At 42.5% G+C, this 15,728-nt stretch overlaps 1 protein-coding gene across 4 annotated transcripts in view; it reads right to left on the bottom strand.

The window, feature by feature from the left end:
• Positions 1-15,728, bottom strand: part of LOC124605781 (pericentriolar material 1 protein-like) — a 378,792-nt gene that overhangs the window by 150,862 nt on the left and 212,202 nt on the right. For all 4 annotated transcript variants that reach the window (XM_047137665.1, XM_047137667.1, XM_047137666.1 and 1 more), the window contains 2 exons: positions 11,084-11,285; positions 1,795-1,902 (listed from right to left, as the gene is read on the bottom strand). In XM_047137665.1, the coding sequence (XP_046993621.1) occupies positions 1,795-1,902; positions 11,084-11,285 (310 nt within the window). The remainder of the gene's footprint in view (positions 1-1,794; positions 1,903-11,083; positions 11,286-15,728) is intronic.

The raw sequence follows: 15,728 nt of genomic DNA, 5'->3' as shown, positions 1-15,728 counted from the left end.
TGTCAATAGGACTCCATTCAGTTAATTACTGGAGGTACTCTCATGTATGTAGGGAATGTTCATCTGGGTGATATGGGGCCCCTGATACATCTGCCATCATCTATCACCAACAAACAATAGGACACAAGACCTAAATCTTATTGAGCATGTGTACGACATCATCATATATCAATAAGTGTGCACCTTGGACCTGGTTATACCAATGCCTGCAAGATGTTAGTGGCAGCTGACTGGTTATGAATTATACTCTCCTACACTTTTGGTATGTTTGCTCTGTAGCTGAGTGGTCAGCACAGCTGAGCACCATGCTGAAGAACCTGGGTTTGATTCTCAGTACTGCCTGAGATTTTTCCTTAGTGGGAGGACTGGTACGAGCCCAACTGAGGAGCAAGTCAGTGGTTGCGAAACCCAACAACAACCCAGAGAGTGGTGTGCTGATCACATGCCCTTCTATACTGCATGTAATGATGCCATTGGCAGAGAATGACAAAATGTCATTTGGACCTGACAGGTCCATCCAGGACCAGAATGTGGAACTTTAACTCATCTTTACACCTTTGGTATCTTGTGAAGTCCATGTGATGATGTTTTTCCACCATGGTCAGATCAATATGGTGATGTTTATGCTACTAGGTATGTGTCAATAATTCAACCACTCATGAGTACTTATACACTGTAAAATATCCTAAATTTCCCACATATACTTCTAACATCAATTGAAGGGGAATGGTAGGAATGCATATCACTGTCTGATCTCTGTTATCAGAGTAATAAATGAATATTTTGTGATACCAGTTCATTATAGAAACAAGTGCACTAATTTCGATGTTTCATAAGCTTCCTGTTCAGTGTTTATAAGTAGATCAATAACGTCAACCATAATCATTCATATTATACATCACCTGCGAAACAGTGTAAAGACAGGATATATTTTGGGCACTAGAATTACACTAAAAGTAGAAGCTAACATGAGATAAACTTTTGAAGTTTTGAGAATGATGAAGAATATAGTCCACTGATGCAATCACAAGAAAGAAAATCAACAGCAACTTCTAGTCAGATCTTATTCTTTCAGCAACATGTAACTCTCAGAAGCAATGGACAGATGTCACTGTAGTCTCCATGCTTTGACTGCTCAATGAAAACTTCAATAGCATGCAGTTGTAAACCAGAAGTATAACTCAATTTTTATGTTAGTTACTAAAGTCAGATGACAATTTGTTTTTTTAGTGATTTTGGTGGTTTCACAGAAGAGAAATGTAATATGTATAATAAAATAAAAACACAGAATTTAAGAAAGCCTCATTGTGTTCGTATAGATGGTGCCTCTGACATTTCTTCAGCTTTTGAAGTTGATGAAGATCTCATGGTGACAAACTAAAGTTGGATCCCTCACAAAACTGAAATGTGGTTTTTTATTTATACACCTTCTGTTCATCCTCCTGTGCTTTGTTCTGAGAGTTTACCCTGACACTAAGAGTATGCTATGTATTTTTAATCTGTACAGATATTTCAGACATACAGACAGTTTCTGAAATGTCTACCTGCCCATCTAACATTTTGTGTAACATTTTGAACACTTATCGCTCACCAGGCTGATATACCTTCAAACAAAACAAAAATGACAAGCTTAATGGCTTTTGCTAAACCTATTATATCATTAAAGAAATAGTTATAAACTACAAAGGTCCCCCCTCCTCTTTTAGTCAATTTACCATATATAATATATATCACAGATAACACTTGCATGAAAACAGAAAACTAGCAAACTTGTTTGTGTTTCAGAAACTGTACCTTAATAACAACATCCCCAGTGCTCGATGCAACACTTTCAGTAGTGGCATTTTCAGTAGTTCTGGTATCACTTTGTGGATGTGGCGTTTCAGTTGACTGGGTACTATTCTGGAAAGAAAGAAAATTATATATTATTTTGTTCAAATGAAATGTGACTTTGTCCACAATCGTAATTCCTGTCCAGCAAACTAACTGATATAGTGATCATATCATAGGTTCAGTTTCCCAAAACAAGATTGATATTAATTACACTTATGATGATATTCACAGTACCATTCTATCACTCTTCAAATCACAACATCCTGGTCATCCCAAACATTCTTACTTAAATACTTAAATCATTTCTTTGACATTATGGGTTATACCTGTAGTCACTGAGTGAACTATTTTATGAGAGAGAGAGAGAGAGAGAGAGAGAGAGAGAGAGAGAGTGATATTAATCAACAATCAACAGGCTTTCTCATTTCAGTACAGGGCTACTAGGTCACAACTGCAAACTAAGTGCAGCATGCATTTATTTCATTTTCATTTCTGCACCTTTCTCCTTGCCTCATATCTGTTATTATTTTCTCAGTTTTTCATATTTATTAAAGTTCTAGTTTTTATTTCAGCTTTGTATTCTGCATCTTCTTTTTCTTCATTCACTTCTCTCCCACAGTCTCCATAATTTTTCTTTCCTGTATTTATATTACCACCGACATTTTTTTCAAATATATTTGTACTTTCAATAAACCTGTCTGTTGCCTCTGATTAACTGACCTTTCCTTCCTACCACACCAGAGTCCTCAAGGTTTCATATCCTGTCTATTGTCAACAATCACATGTTACATTTATAGCCTGTCTATTACCAGTAATTATGTTTTATTGCTCTCTTATTCTGTTTTGTCGGATTTTCCATGCCCTGTGTCTGAGAATGGGTTTCCTCTTTAATCCCCAAAAAATCTCATCAGGAAAATCCTTTCCAGCATGTGAGGTACATATAGCATCCACCTACTTTATACTAACATTCATATGTAAATAGCTGTAAAATCAGTTTTTCATATCTAAGTATATTGTTACAATAAATCTCAAAATAGTGTAGCTTTGTTGTATAAAAGTTACTGCAGCACCATGACAATGTGCCAAGTGACTATTAACACTGTTATGTTGCAGCCTCACTCCTGAGTTAGTCACCAAATCTAGATGGGTTGCAGTGCTTTGCATTAGTACACAAAATGATATCACTGTTGTGTCACAATGATTATGGCCATTACTCTGGCCACATGTAGAATAGTTAGTTATAGCTCATGGCACATGGTTAAAGGAGTTCATATGAAAAACTTCAACCATAAATAAATGTACACATTTTTGGTAAGGAGTGTTAGACAGTAGTACTAAAGAATACTTCAGCTTGAATTTTTCATCACAACTATCGTCTTTATAACACCCCAATGATGAGCGGAGAGGTGGGGGCCCCTCACAAATACACTACTGCTCATTACAATTAAACTGCCAGGAACGATAGCAAATAATGAAATTTTACCTATTGTGTGTATACAATACAGAGGGAAGGATACATGATTAGGTTTCTAGGTGATATGTAGGTATACAGGGAACAAAATTTAGTACACCAAGTTGCCAACTCTTAACTTGGCTGGGCACTAAGTCAAAGTGAGCTCGTATGACATAACAGTATGTCACTGCATGCGGCTTCAGCTCCAAGCCAGATACCATCAACCGCCATGCCAGTCTCTCAACAGTCCTTGACCAAATGTTTTCATTGCATGAGAAATCACAAGAACGTGCTGACCAGAGCCTGAGGCCCTCTGTATAATGGGAAATCGTGAAAAAATGGGCCAATTGTTATCTTATTTTATCTCAATGAAAGATCATGGCATGGACACATCGAAGATCAGGCACTGCCACTAGCCTTAACACATCGGGAATGTAGTGCCCACTGTCCAAATTACTGGTCATTCGAATCAGAACCAGAAGTGATCATGTTGCATATTCAATGACACCTCATTCCATCACACCACCTGCGAGACAAACACAATCTGGCAACTTTCATTCTTCTTGGAGTCCCCACACATTGAATATGTCCACTGTGAGGCTAAATACAGAACTGGGACTCATCTGAAAAGACAATGTGGTACCATTCCTGTGTTATGTGTTGTTATTGGATGCACCAGTTTTGACACACCTCTCTCTGCTGCAACAATAGTCACTGTGCTGGCATCTCATGGTATTCAGACATCATTACACTGTTCATCTCAATACCTATCTTCATGTAAACAGACCCATTTCCTGATTCATGCTACATGACGTGGCTGTATGGCCAAGTGTGTGTGTGTGTGTGTGTGTGTGTGTGTGTGTGTGTGTGTCATTTAGATCATGCATGGCACTGAGAATGGGACTCCTGGACCGACTGATTCCAAGTTTGGGTTACAAATTAATTGATAATTGCAGAAAGACCACGAGTCAACTTTTTTACAAAAATGAGTTATATATTGGAACTGGGTGACACAGTATAGCCAGATTAATAAAGACAAGAAAGGAAGTAGTCAACTGTCAAGTGACATCACTAATGGAGATCTAAATCTTCACTCCATGCAGAAAGGTCATGAGTAACTGACCCATGTCCTTTTTGCAGTGACTATAATGAAGTGTATTTAGCTGAAAGCAAAAGACATTGGTGGTGGAACTGGGTGACACAGTATAGCCAGAATAATAAAGACAAGAAAGGAAGTAGTCAACTGTCAAGTGACATCACTAATGGAGATCTAAATCTTCACTCCGTGCAGAAAGGTCATGAGTAACTGACCCATGTCCTTTTTGCAGTGACTATAATGAAGTGTATTTAGCTGAAAGCAAAAGACATTGGTGGCCCTTTGCTGCTTTCATGTGTACTTTTTCTTGTTAAGGTTGACAAATTGTGACAATGCAATTAGTTGTTCACCACAGAAGGTCCAACAAATTTCACAGTAAAATTAGTAAAGTTTCTTAACACGGTAAAAAGGGAAATAATGTCTGTGGGCTGAAGTTTGACTACACGTGAAAGTTATTATTTACCAACTACTCCTGTTCAGGATATCTTTTATTTGAAAAAAAGCTATAGCTCAATGATTTTGACACACATAATATGAAAAATAAAGACTCACGGTCTTATGGATACCATGAATGCACAGTCAAGAAATGTGGAAATGAAGTTTGCTTATTTCTGTACCATCATATCCAGAAAAATATCCCAAAAGATGTGAATTAGCTTCACCTGTTCTCCAACAGGTGTGCCAGTTTGAATAAGAACAACACAATGATTCACTTTTGTTTAACATTCGTATCAGATGGAAGATTTAAGAAGATGAAAGAATACTTCCCTGTACAGGAACCAACGATAGTCTGAGAGTCATCATCACAGGACCTACACATTTTAAGAGTGTGACATAATGATCAAAGAGCTATCAGCGGAACCTGTTGATGGCATCTTTATAGAAGCATTTACAAATTGGTGGTTTGTCTATTTTTAAAAAATCTTGTCTCTTTGAATCAAATATGGGAAAATTTTCAACGGAACATAAAATTTCTTTTTCCTCTTCTAAATGGGTGAGTTTTGAGTATTATACACATTATCCTGGACAAGGGAAAACTGAGCTGTTCATTCATGGTGCTCCCACAAAAACATTTCAGCTCCTTTACAGTTTCAATAAGGATCCTATACTTCCCAATGAGTTAGCACATCCCGAAAAACAGGTGCCCATCATTGTCAAAAAAATATGAGACATACTGAAAGTGAAAAGGTATAGCCACCAAAGTATATGGAATTTTATGAGCAATTGCAAGAATAGCCAACAGTACAGGAACGAACTATGATGATATGAATGAAAATGCAAGAATAGCTGACAGCATAGGAACAAACTATGATGATGTGAATGAAATAGTAATAGTCTCATTTGAGTTTGCAGTTCACCATATTGATTGAATTTTAATAAAATCAACATGCATGTCCAAGTATAGGTTTCATTTAAGGTAATAAATAGTTGTTAACTGCAAAAAGTTATGAGTCAGAAATTTTTAAAATTTTAATTTTATGATAAACTATATATAACAAAACAAAAATACACAATGCTAAGCAGTCCTTAAAGACTCAAAAACCAATGACATTGTAACAGTAATAAATACACAGATGGTTTACGCTGTAGGAAGTTTGTGCATTCTCCTGCAAAACTTTACTTTTGGGACTCATGAACTTTTTGAGATGACCAATCCAATTGAAGGATCCCGACCAAAGCGAGTAGCAATATTGCAGAACAATAAACCTCAGTCTCTTGGGGTGCGATCCTCAGGCTATCTAATTTTGAAACATGCTGGTAGATATTTCTCCTTCTTAAGGCATAACACTATTTTTAATCAAGCTATACTCAAATATAACTCCTGAATAAAAACCTCAGTGTGTGATCTTTCCCTGGTAGACATTTCTCCTTCTTAAGGCATAACACTTTTTTGACACAAACTGTATTTAAATGTAACTTCTGATTGAGAGAGCCTAAATACAGGATTTAGATAGCATAATTCCTTACCAGTTTATTTGGTTGTGGTGAAATTAGCATATCCAGCTCTGTAGCACACTTTTTGTACATTTAACTTCTGTTGCTGATCATCTTCACGATGCTGTAATTTTAAAGGACATCTGTGTAGATAGTGGAACAGTTAGTTCTGTGCCATATTGAGTTTCTGTCATTGTCTCTTAGATCAATATTATCTTTAATTGAGTACAACAAAGTAATACTGTGATAAGAAGAGGCAAAAGTAAATAATTAGCCTTTATTCCATAGTTTAAACTCCATTGGTATTCAGCATGTGTGTTGCACATATTTCCTCCCCCCGTGTCAACCTCTTCCTCCCAGGTCTCTCTGTGCACCTCGTCCTCCTACCCCCACTGCATCTGTCCTCTCCACTCTCTCTGACTCTTCATTTCCTCCTCTCTTTGTCCATCCCCTCTACCTACTCTCTCTGGCTCCCTCTGCCCATACCCACCTCCCCCCCCCCCCCCGCCACTAACTGTCCATCTCTACCTGCCCCTCTCTAAGTGTGCACATCTCCACTGCCCCCTCTCTCTGTCCATTTCCTCCTCTCCCCCATCTCTCTTGTTCAACTCCTCCTCTTCCCCTCTCTCTCTGCCAAACACCTCCTGCCCCCTCCCCCTTCTCTCTCTCTGCCCATCTCCCTTTGTCCCATCTCTCTTTCCATCACCTCCTGCACCTCTCTCTGTCCATCCCATCCTCTATCCACCTCAATCTTCCCCCACCTGTGTCCATTATACAGCTGGCCGATACTACCCCACTACGCCTGTCATGCATAGGAGCCTACACATCAGGGGCTTAAAAACGAACCCACGCATAGGCTGCCATGCAAAGCAGATAGATAAAGCAGGCCGATACTACTCAACGCAACATGCCTTTTGTGCAGGGCAGCCTATATGTTGGAGGCAGGAAAATTGTTCCTTGCTCCTGACTGTAGGCTGCCTTACAAAACAGGCTGAAAGGCACAGTGATAATATTCCCACACAATGCACCTGTTGTGCAGGGTAACATATATGGCAGGGGCCGTCAAAAACAAAACATAATGCTTCTTTCCATATCTGTGCTCCTACTGGGGCTAGGATGTTATAAGATCCATAGTGCTGATTCTCAAGAAGTTTGCTGTTTACATAGCAAATTTGGTTGGAATTGATTCAGAAATTTAGGAGGAAATGCTAGACACACACACACACATACATACATACATACATACAGCTCTCTTATCTACCCATCACCTCCTTGTCTTCCTATATGTCCATCTCATTCCCCACACTATCTCTTCCTGTCACTCTCCTCCTTTCCTCCCTCTCTGCCTGTAAATCTCTTCCTACTGCCTCTCTTCCTAGTCATCTGCTCCCACCCTCCCATCTCCCCCTAACCTTTCCCTCCCCCCCCCCCCCCCTGCCCCCCTCACTCAATCTCCTCTATTCATTTCAACCTTTTGCCATGCATGCTCATCTGCATGAACTGTCCCTGCAAAAAGAGGTCAACAAAGCAGGCTGGTACTACTCCCACAACACGTCTCGTGTTGCACACCCTATATGCCAAGGGCTCGCCACCCGTGATGAGTAGGTTACCTTGAAAAGCAGGCCAACACGACTCCAACACAACACACTTGATCCAATGAGCAGTCTACACATCAGGAACTGGAGAACCCTTTCTTCCCCTTGACGTGTAGGCTGCACTGCAATGTAGGTTGATAATGCAGGTTATTATTATTCCCTCACAACACATCTGTTGTGCAGTGCAAGTCAGTATGGCAGGAGCTTAAAAACACATGTCTGCATCTCCATAAGTATTGGTGTTAGAGCATTAGAAACCTCACTAAGTTGGTCCTCTTGGTGCAAAAAGTTCGTGTGTCAAATCTGACCCACTTCGTCCATGGGCATGGGTGGAGTTCCCACACATACTTACATATTCTCAGCTACATTCATTAAGAGAAGCTCTTACCAACACATGCATAAGCTTAATACATATACTAGCCTATTTCTGGCAGTTTTATGTGTGTACACATTCAACAGATCAATTGCACCTTCACCGGCTTCTCCTTCTCGGTCCATACCAACCTCCGCCCCCTCCCCCTCCAACACATAGTCCATCCCCTCCTTGTCTCCCTCCTGCTGCCTGTCCCTCTCCTCCCACTCCTACCCTACCTATTTGTCCATCACCTCTTGACTCTTCTCCCTACCCATCCCCTCCCCTCATTGCTCTCTCCCTATCCTTTTCCGCCTCCCTATCTCTGTGCCTCCTTCCTATCACCTCTCTTTGTCCATCCCCTCTCACTGTCCATTGCCTCCTCCTCCCATTCATCCCATCCATCCCCTCTTGCCACATTCACTCTCTGTCCGTCCTCTCCATCCATCTCAACAATTTCCCAGCCATGCCCATCTGAAGGTGTAGCCCCTGAAAAACACGTCGATAAAGTAGGCCTGTATAAATCGAACACTACAGGCCAGTCACACAGGGCAGCCTACATGCTGGGGACAAAAAAAAACTGTTTTTGTTAAAAATGAAACTCCTCCAGTTGTACTTAAGATTTTATATTTATTTGGCTACTAGTTTTGACGTTGCATCTACGCCATCTTCAGGCCCATACAATTTGATGAAACCAATTGTGTGGGGCTCAGTTCTAGAAATCCGCAGTGAGACCAACATGTGCTCCACATGGATGGCAGGCTGGCAGTTATACGTGACCCCTGATACATCTAGATATGCCTTTGACAGGTGACACATATGTAAGCATCCTGTCTGAGCACCTGCATCCATTCATGTCCATTGTGCATTCTGATAGACTTGGGCAATTCTGGCAGCGCAATGGGATACCCCACACATCCAGAATTGCTACAGAGTTGCTCCAGAAACACTCTTCTGAGTTAAAACACTTCCACTGGCCACCAAACCCCTGAGACATGAACATTATTAAGCACTTTCAACATTCTGGAGGGCCCTACACGATATTAGGCAGGTGTACCGGCTTCTCTAGCTCTTCAGTGTATATGTGGCATGTAGCAGAGTGATATCACTCACCAGTTTATACATCATGGCACCTGGGAACAGTACGTCTAATATTGAATGTAACCTTACATGCTGTATGTTGTGTCTGCATTTCATATCTATATCAATTTCTGACAACTACTGGTGGATTGTGGAGTTTGAGTTTGGGACACAAGGATAGTTGGAGTGGAGTACCATCACACAAGTGCAGTTGTGGCACTTGGGGGGGGGGCGAGGGGGGGCAGAGGAGAAGAGGAGATGGGCAGAGAGGGAGGAAAATACACACACACACACACACACACACACACACACACACAGATTGTATTGCCAGGTATGTAGCGCACGGCCTTGCCGCATTGATAACACCAGTTCCCGTCAGATCACCGAAGTAGCACTGGGATGAGTGACCATCCAGTCTGCCGACCGCTGTTGGCCAGCGGGCTACACTGAGTCCTTGTGAGGCAAAATGAGGAGCTACTTGTTTGAGAAGTAGCAGCTCTGGTCTCGGAAACTGACATACGGCCAGGAGAACGGTGTGCTGACCACATGCCCCTCCATATCCGCATCTAGTGATGCCTGTGGGATGAGGATGACATGGTGGCCGGTCGGTACCATTTGGCCTTCCATGGCCTGTTTGGATGTAGTTTAGTTTTTTATGTATGTCTGGCATCTCCTTTCATACCCCTCTATTGATTTCAACCTAATGTGGCACACAAACAACACACTGCATGAAGGTTTTAACCTACTTCCCATAGGAATGGAGATATGGCCAGAAACAATTTTTCAGCTGCTGATGTGTATGCTGCCCCGCATGAGAGGTGTGTTGTGTGGGAGTTTAATCAGCATGATTTATAGACCTGTTTTGCAGGGCAGTCTACATATCAAGGTCAACGAATGGTTTTTTGATCTTCATACATCGATATTTAAATTGGATTAAGGTGGGACACAGCTGGTATAATTTTTGTTAAAAATGAAACCCCTCCAGCTGTACTTAAATTTTATATTTATTTGGCTACTAGTTTCGACGCTGCATCTACGCCATCTTCAGGCCCGTACACTTTGGTGAAATCAATTGTGTGTGGCTCAGTACTAGAAATCTGCAGTGAGACCAACACGTGCTCCACATGAATGGCAGGCTGGGGGAGGAGGTAATAGCGCATTGCCTACTCTTTTTTTCCATAGGGGCTTGACATGTAGGTTGCTCTGGAGAGCAGGTCAATACTATTTCCACAAAACATACCTGTCATGAGGGTAGCCCATATGGCAGGGGGTTAAATACACCACATTTGTATCTACACACATATTATAGCTACAGCATTATAAGCCCTCCCTATGTTGGTCCTCTAAGGCTGTGTGTCTGGGAGGAGTTCCCAGACATACACACACACACACACACACACACACACACACACACACACACACACACACACACACACATACGTATTCTCAACTTTATATATATTAAGAAGACAGGTGTAGATGTGGAAGAGTAGGTTAGTTCATCTGCATTTGGTTGCCTCAAAGGTAATTTACCCAACACTGACTTTTGTGAAAACAAACAGCTCAGTAATACATGCTTTCATGGGGCAAACCAGAATGGCTACTTTTAAGGAACATATGATATGTCTTGAGTAAAATATTTGCAGCATTATAATAAAGAAATAAACAACACACTAAATATATTTTTTTATCAATTATGTATAGGTAAAAATTCAAAATATACAGTTTAAACTACCTACCAAAGGATTATTGTTGTGAGATTGCTGGGAAAGAAAATTTTGTAACACTTGAAGAGTGCCCTGGCGCAGTGGTTCTGAATTGACTTGTTTCAAATTTTCAAACAGCTGTAAGAGGAAATGTTGTTGGTTCTCATTTGCAGCAACTAGTGCAGTAAATTCAGAGTATAAAACTTCACCAAGTGACTGCTCCATTGATGACTTCCTAAAAGTAAAGAAAAGAATATTGTACAACACAGAATGGAATAATAATTGACAATAGGTAACTTCTTCTCAAAGACTCTGAGGATTTAAATTAGCACATATGTCTTTCTCTCATTGCAAAATATGTGCAATTAAGCCATACAGGAGCCCAAACATAACTTCAGCTACTACCAGTGTGTTCAAGAAGTGAAATTGTGGGTAAAGTTGGCAATACAACCAAAACCGCCCATTGCAATCACTAGTCTTTATGTCTGGGGCTACATTTTGTTGCTTCACTGTGCACTATAGCAGTAATGCAGTGGTAGCTCCTGTGGTTATGGAGGTATGAGTGTTTGATGTGGTCCCATCACACCATGGTGTTCATTGTGACACCATCTATCTCTTTAGCATCAATGTGCAGTGTATATCTAAAGATACCCTACAACTTCAATGTGTTATAGTGTCCAAACTAATTAAAATATTCACATCATGTTTGGCTTACATGACAGAAACATTCACAATGTTTTGTTTGTGAGTGTTCCAGGTTGATGTGAGTAAAGCATAATAACAACAGTTCAAGAAATGGCTCACTGTTTGAAATGGTTTATTCAGACCAAATCAGACATGCAGGTTCAAAGGAACTTCCAAACCTGGTATAGGAAGCACCGATCCTCATGAACGCCAATACACTGCTGGTACAGGCATTTTATGCAGACAGAAAGCATTGATGTGATGTATAATATTGGATGACCTGGAACAAGTTAAGCCAACACAGTACAGATATGGTTGGCTCTTCAACGTTCACTGCAGGAGGCTGTTTAAAAGGTATCGCAATTGCTACAAATCCCTAGAGTGGCCATGCACAGAGTTCTTCAGATACGGTTACAGATGGATCCATCCTGAGTAATAGCCGGAAGCACTGAAACCAGGCAACAAGCCACAACAGATGCAATTCACTGTGGATGTTTTTCACCATTTAGAGAAGGATGGGAATTTTATAACAACATAACTGTTGTGACTCGCCAATCATTCAAAGCGCCGCCGCGCAATTACGCGCGTCCTCTACGTGCGGCACTGTCTGCCAGCCATGCAGCAGCTGTGCCACCTAAGGGGCCAGCCGGGCAGCGGCCGCTAGACTGGGACTCAGTGCTCATTTGAATGCCAACATGTACACATGTCTTGCTTGTCAACTTACTCTGTGACTTATATGTGTTGTGTCGATCTGAAATATATTTGTTAAACTTGAAGTTATAGCAATTGGCGACAAGGTAGTGGATTTTTCCTTTTCACCGTTGACCTATAGGGTTCCAGGGCTACTGTTGAGCAACTATTGCAAAATCTCCTTGAACAGCAAACGCTTCTAACAGCGGCGATTCGTGATTTCGTCGCGGCGTCAAATGCGGGGCGTTTCTCGTCGTTGGCTGTACCTCCTTTTCCTCCTTACGACGAGACGGCGGAAGACTGGTCTGATTATGAAAAACGTCTTCAATAGCACTTCTTGGCATTTCATGTCACGGACGAACAACCATGTAAGTCTCTGTTCCTTTCCTGGATTTCACCTCAAATGTATCGGTTGTTGTCGCAATTGGCTCCTTTGAAGGATCCTGCATCTTTGTCCTTTGCTGAAATGTGCTCATTTCTGTCTGTCTATTTTCAAAAGCAAACGCATGTGGTAGCCTCTCGTGTTGCCTTTTATCGTTGTCAAAAACAGCCACATCAATCCTATCGCGCTTGGGCTGCTGAACTTCACGGCCTGTCGAAAGTGTCAATTTGTTACTGACGTTCACAAAGAATCCTATGCCGATTCCATGGTACGGGATGCTATTATCCAGTCGGCGCCCGACAAAGAAGTTCGGCAATGTGCCCTTCAGTTGGCGAATCCGACTCTAGATGAAGTTCTCTCCATTGCGCAGTCTTTTGAAATTTCTCGCGCTGCTCGTGTGCAAATACTGTAGAGGCGTGGGGTGATGTCGAGGAAATACAACCTCTGTGTGCTGTTGACGACGCGTGCGGCGCGTCCCCGCCGGCCGACGTGGCCGCAGTGCGCTCCCACGCGCAGCCTCGGCCTAGCCGTAAATAACCCGCTAAGAAACTGCAGCAAAACCCCCGACAACTACCTTCATGTCCGCGGTGTTTTACGAAACATTCACGCTAGGATTGTCCCCAACGTTGGGCTGTGTGTCACAATTGCAAAAAGAAAGGTCATGTGTCTTCCGTTTGCAAATCCGACCGCATACATGATGTTCATGAACATGATGCTGATTCTGATTCTGTGTTGTCTGTCAATTGCACTTCTTCCCTTTCAGGGAAGTTATTCCTCACTGTCCAAATCCTTGGTCGAGATGTTCGCATGCAAGTGGATACCGGTTCTGCTGCCACTATAATTAATTCTCAGATGTATCTTCAGTTGGGTTCTCCACTCCTGTCACCTGTTACTCAGCAATTACGGACGTACAATAAACAGAAGATTTCTCTCTTGGGACAGGTTAATGCTGAGGCATCTTACAAATCCATTGTTCGCACTTTTCCCATATTTGTGGTCGACCGGAGCAACGCAGAAAATCTTTTTGGTTTCGATGCCTTTCGCGTTTTTGGGTTCTCCATAGATTACTCTGTCAATATTGTCTCTGATGCTATTCCTTATGCTCAACTGGATTCCTCGTCAACGACATTTTCGTCCCTTTTTTCTCCTGGGTTAGGCCGTGCAAACGACTTTGAAGCTCATATCACACTCAAACCCACTGCGCGGCCTAAGTTTTTTCAGGCCTGGCCCATTCCTGTGGCCCGTCGTGATCGGGTAAAACGGGAGTTGGATCGTCTCACTACTTCCGGGGTCTTGCTTCCTGTCACTTCCAGTGAGTGGTCCTCTCCTGTTGTTGTCGTTGCTAAGCCCAATGGTGATACTCGTCTCTGTGGTGATTTCAAAGCCACTGTAAATGCTCAATGCCTCATCGACACTTACCCTATGCCCCGTCCTGAAGAACTGTTCACTAAACTTGCTGGAGGCCAGTATTTTTCTAAACTTGACCTGTCAGAAGCTTATCATCAACTTCCTCTCAACGCTGCTTCCCGGCAGTTTCTGATCCTTAACACGCCTTTCGGCCTTTATCAATACCAACGCTTGCCATTCGGGGTTGCTATCACCCCTGCTCTCTTTCAGCGATTCTTGGAACAATTATTGCTCCCTGTCCCTGGGTGTATCAATTACATGGACGACATTGTTGTCACTGGCTCCACCACTGAAGAACATCTTCAAAATCTCCGCACACTTTTTCATGTCTTACAGACTGCCGGTCTTAAGTGTAATCTTCAGAAATCACAATTTTTTCCGGCATCTATCACGTACTTGGGGTTTCAACTCTCTCGGGATGGTATTCGTCTGCTTCAGCAAACTGTCGCTGCGATCGATGCCCTTCCTCACCCTACATCTGTTAAGGAACTGCAGGCCTTCTTGTGGAAAATAGCATACTATCACAAGTTTTTACCGTCTGCGGCTTCGGTGGCTCAGCCATTGCATCGCCTGTTGCATAAAAACGTGCCTTTTCACTGGTCCGTGTCATGCGAAGCGGCTTTCCAGAAATTGAAGACTATGCTGAAACAGGCCCCGTGCCTGGCCACTTATCGACCTGGCCAACATCTTGTTCTTGCCACAAACGCCTCTCAATATGGGTTCGGTGCAGTCCTTGCGCACCGTTTTTTTGACGGTTCGGAACAACCCATTGCTTATGCCTCCAAAACACTCACGGATGCCCAACAAAAGTATTCTCAAATTTAAAAAGAAGCTTTGACCATTATTTATGCTCTTTATAAGTTTGGTGTTTTTCTCTATGGCTCAAAATTTTATCTTGTTACGGATCACAAACCACTTGTTTCCTTGTTTCATCCATCAATGTCACTTCCCGACAAGGCTCCACACCGCCTCCGGCGTTGGGCTCTTTACTTGTCTCGTTTCAATTATGAGATTCACTTCCGGCCAACGGCTCAACATGCAAATGCTGATGCTCTGTCTCGCCTTCCCATGGGTCCTGATCAGGCATTCGATAGGGACGAACTTTTGTTTTTCCACCTGCATGTTGCCGAGCAGCGGGTTGTGGACGGGTTCCCCATCACTGGGGACAGGCTGGCGGCTGCTACGGGTTCTGACCCTACCCTCTACCGGGTTTTACGCTGTATTCAGAAGGGTTGGCCAGATCGCCCGTCCGCTAAGACTTCTGATCTGTTGTGGAACTACTACGCTTTGCGCTACCGCCTCACGGCTAGGAATGGTGTTATCCTCCTCTCCACTGACAATGCTTCACCGCATGTTGTGGTACCTGCGTCTTTGCGTGCTTCGGTCTTGCGCCTCCTTCACCGAGGGCACTGGGGTGTGTCGCGCACAAAATCTCTGGCGTGTCGTCATGTGTACTGGCCTGGCATGGACTCTGAAATAGCACACACGGTCGCTCCCTGCGGCCCTTGTGCGTCA

This window comes from Schistocerca americana, chromosome 3 (genome assembly GCF_021461395.2).
Source record: "Schistocerca americana isolate TAMUIC-IGC-003095 chromosome 3, iqSchAmer2.1, whole genome shotgun sequence".
In the NCBI taxonomy this organism is placed as follows: Eukaryota; Metazoa; Arthropoda; class Insecta; order Orthoptera; family Acrididae; genus Schistocerca; species Schistocerca americana.
Note: the sequence above shows the minus strand (reverse complement) of the source record. Positions and strands in the feature narration are given on the sequence as shown.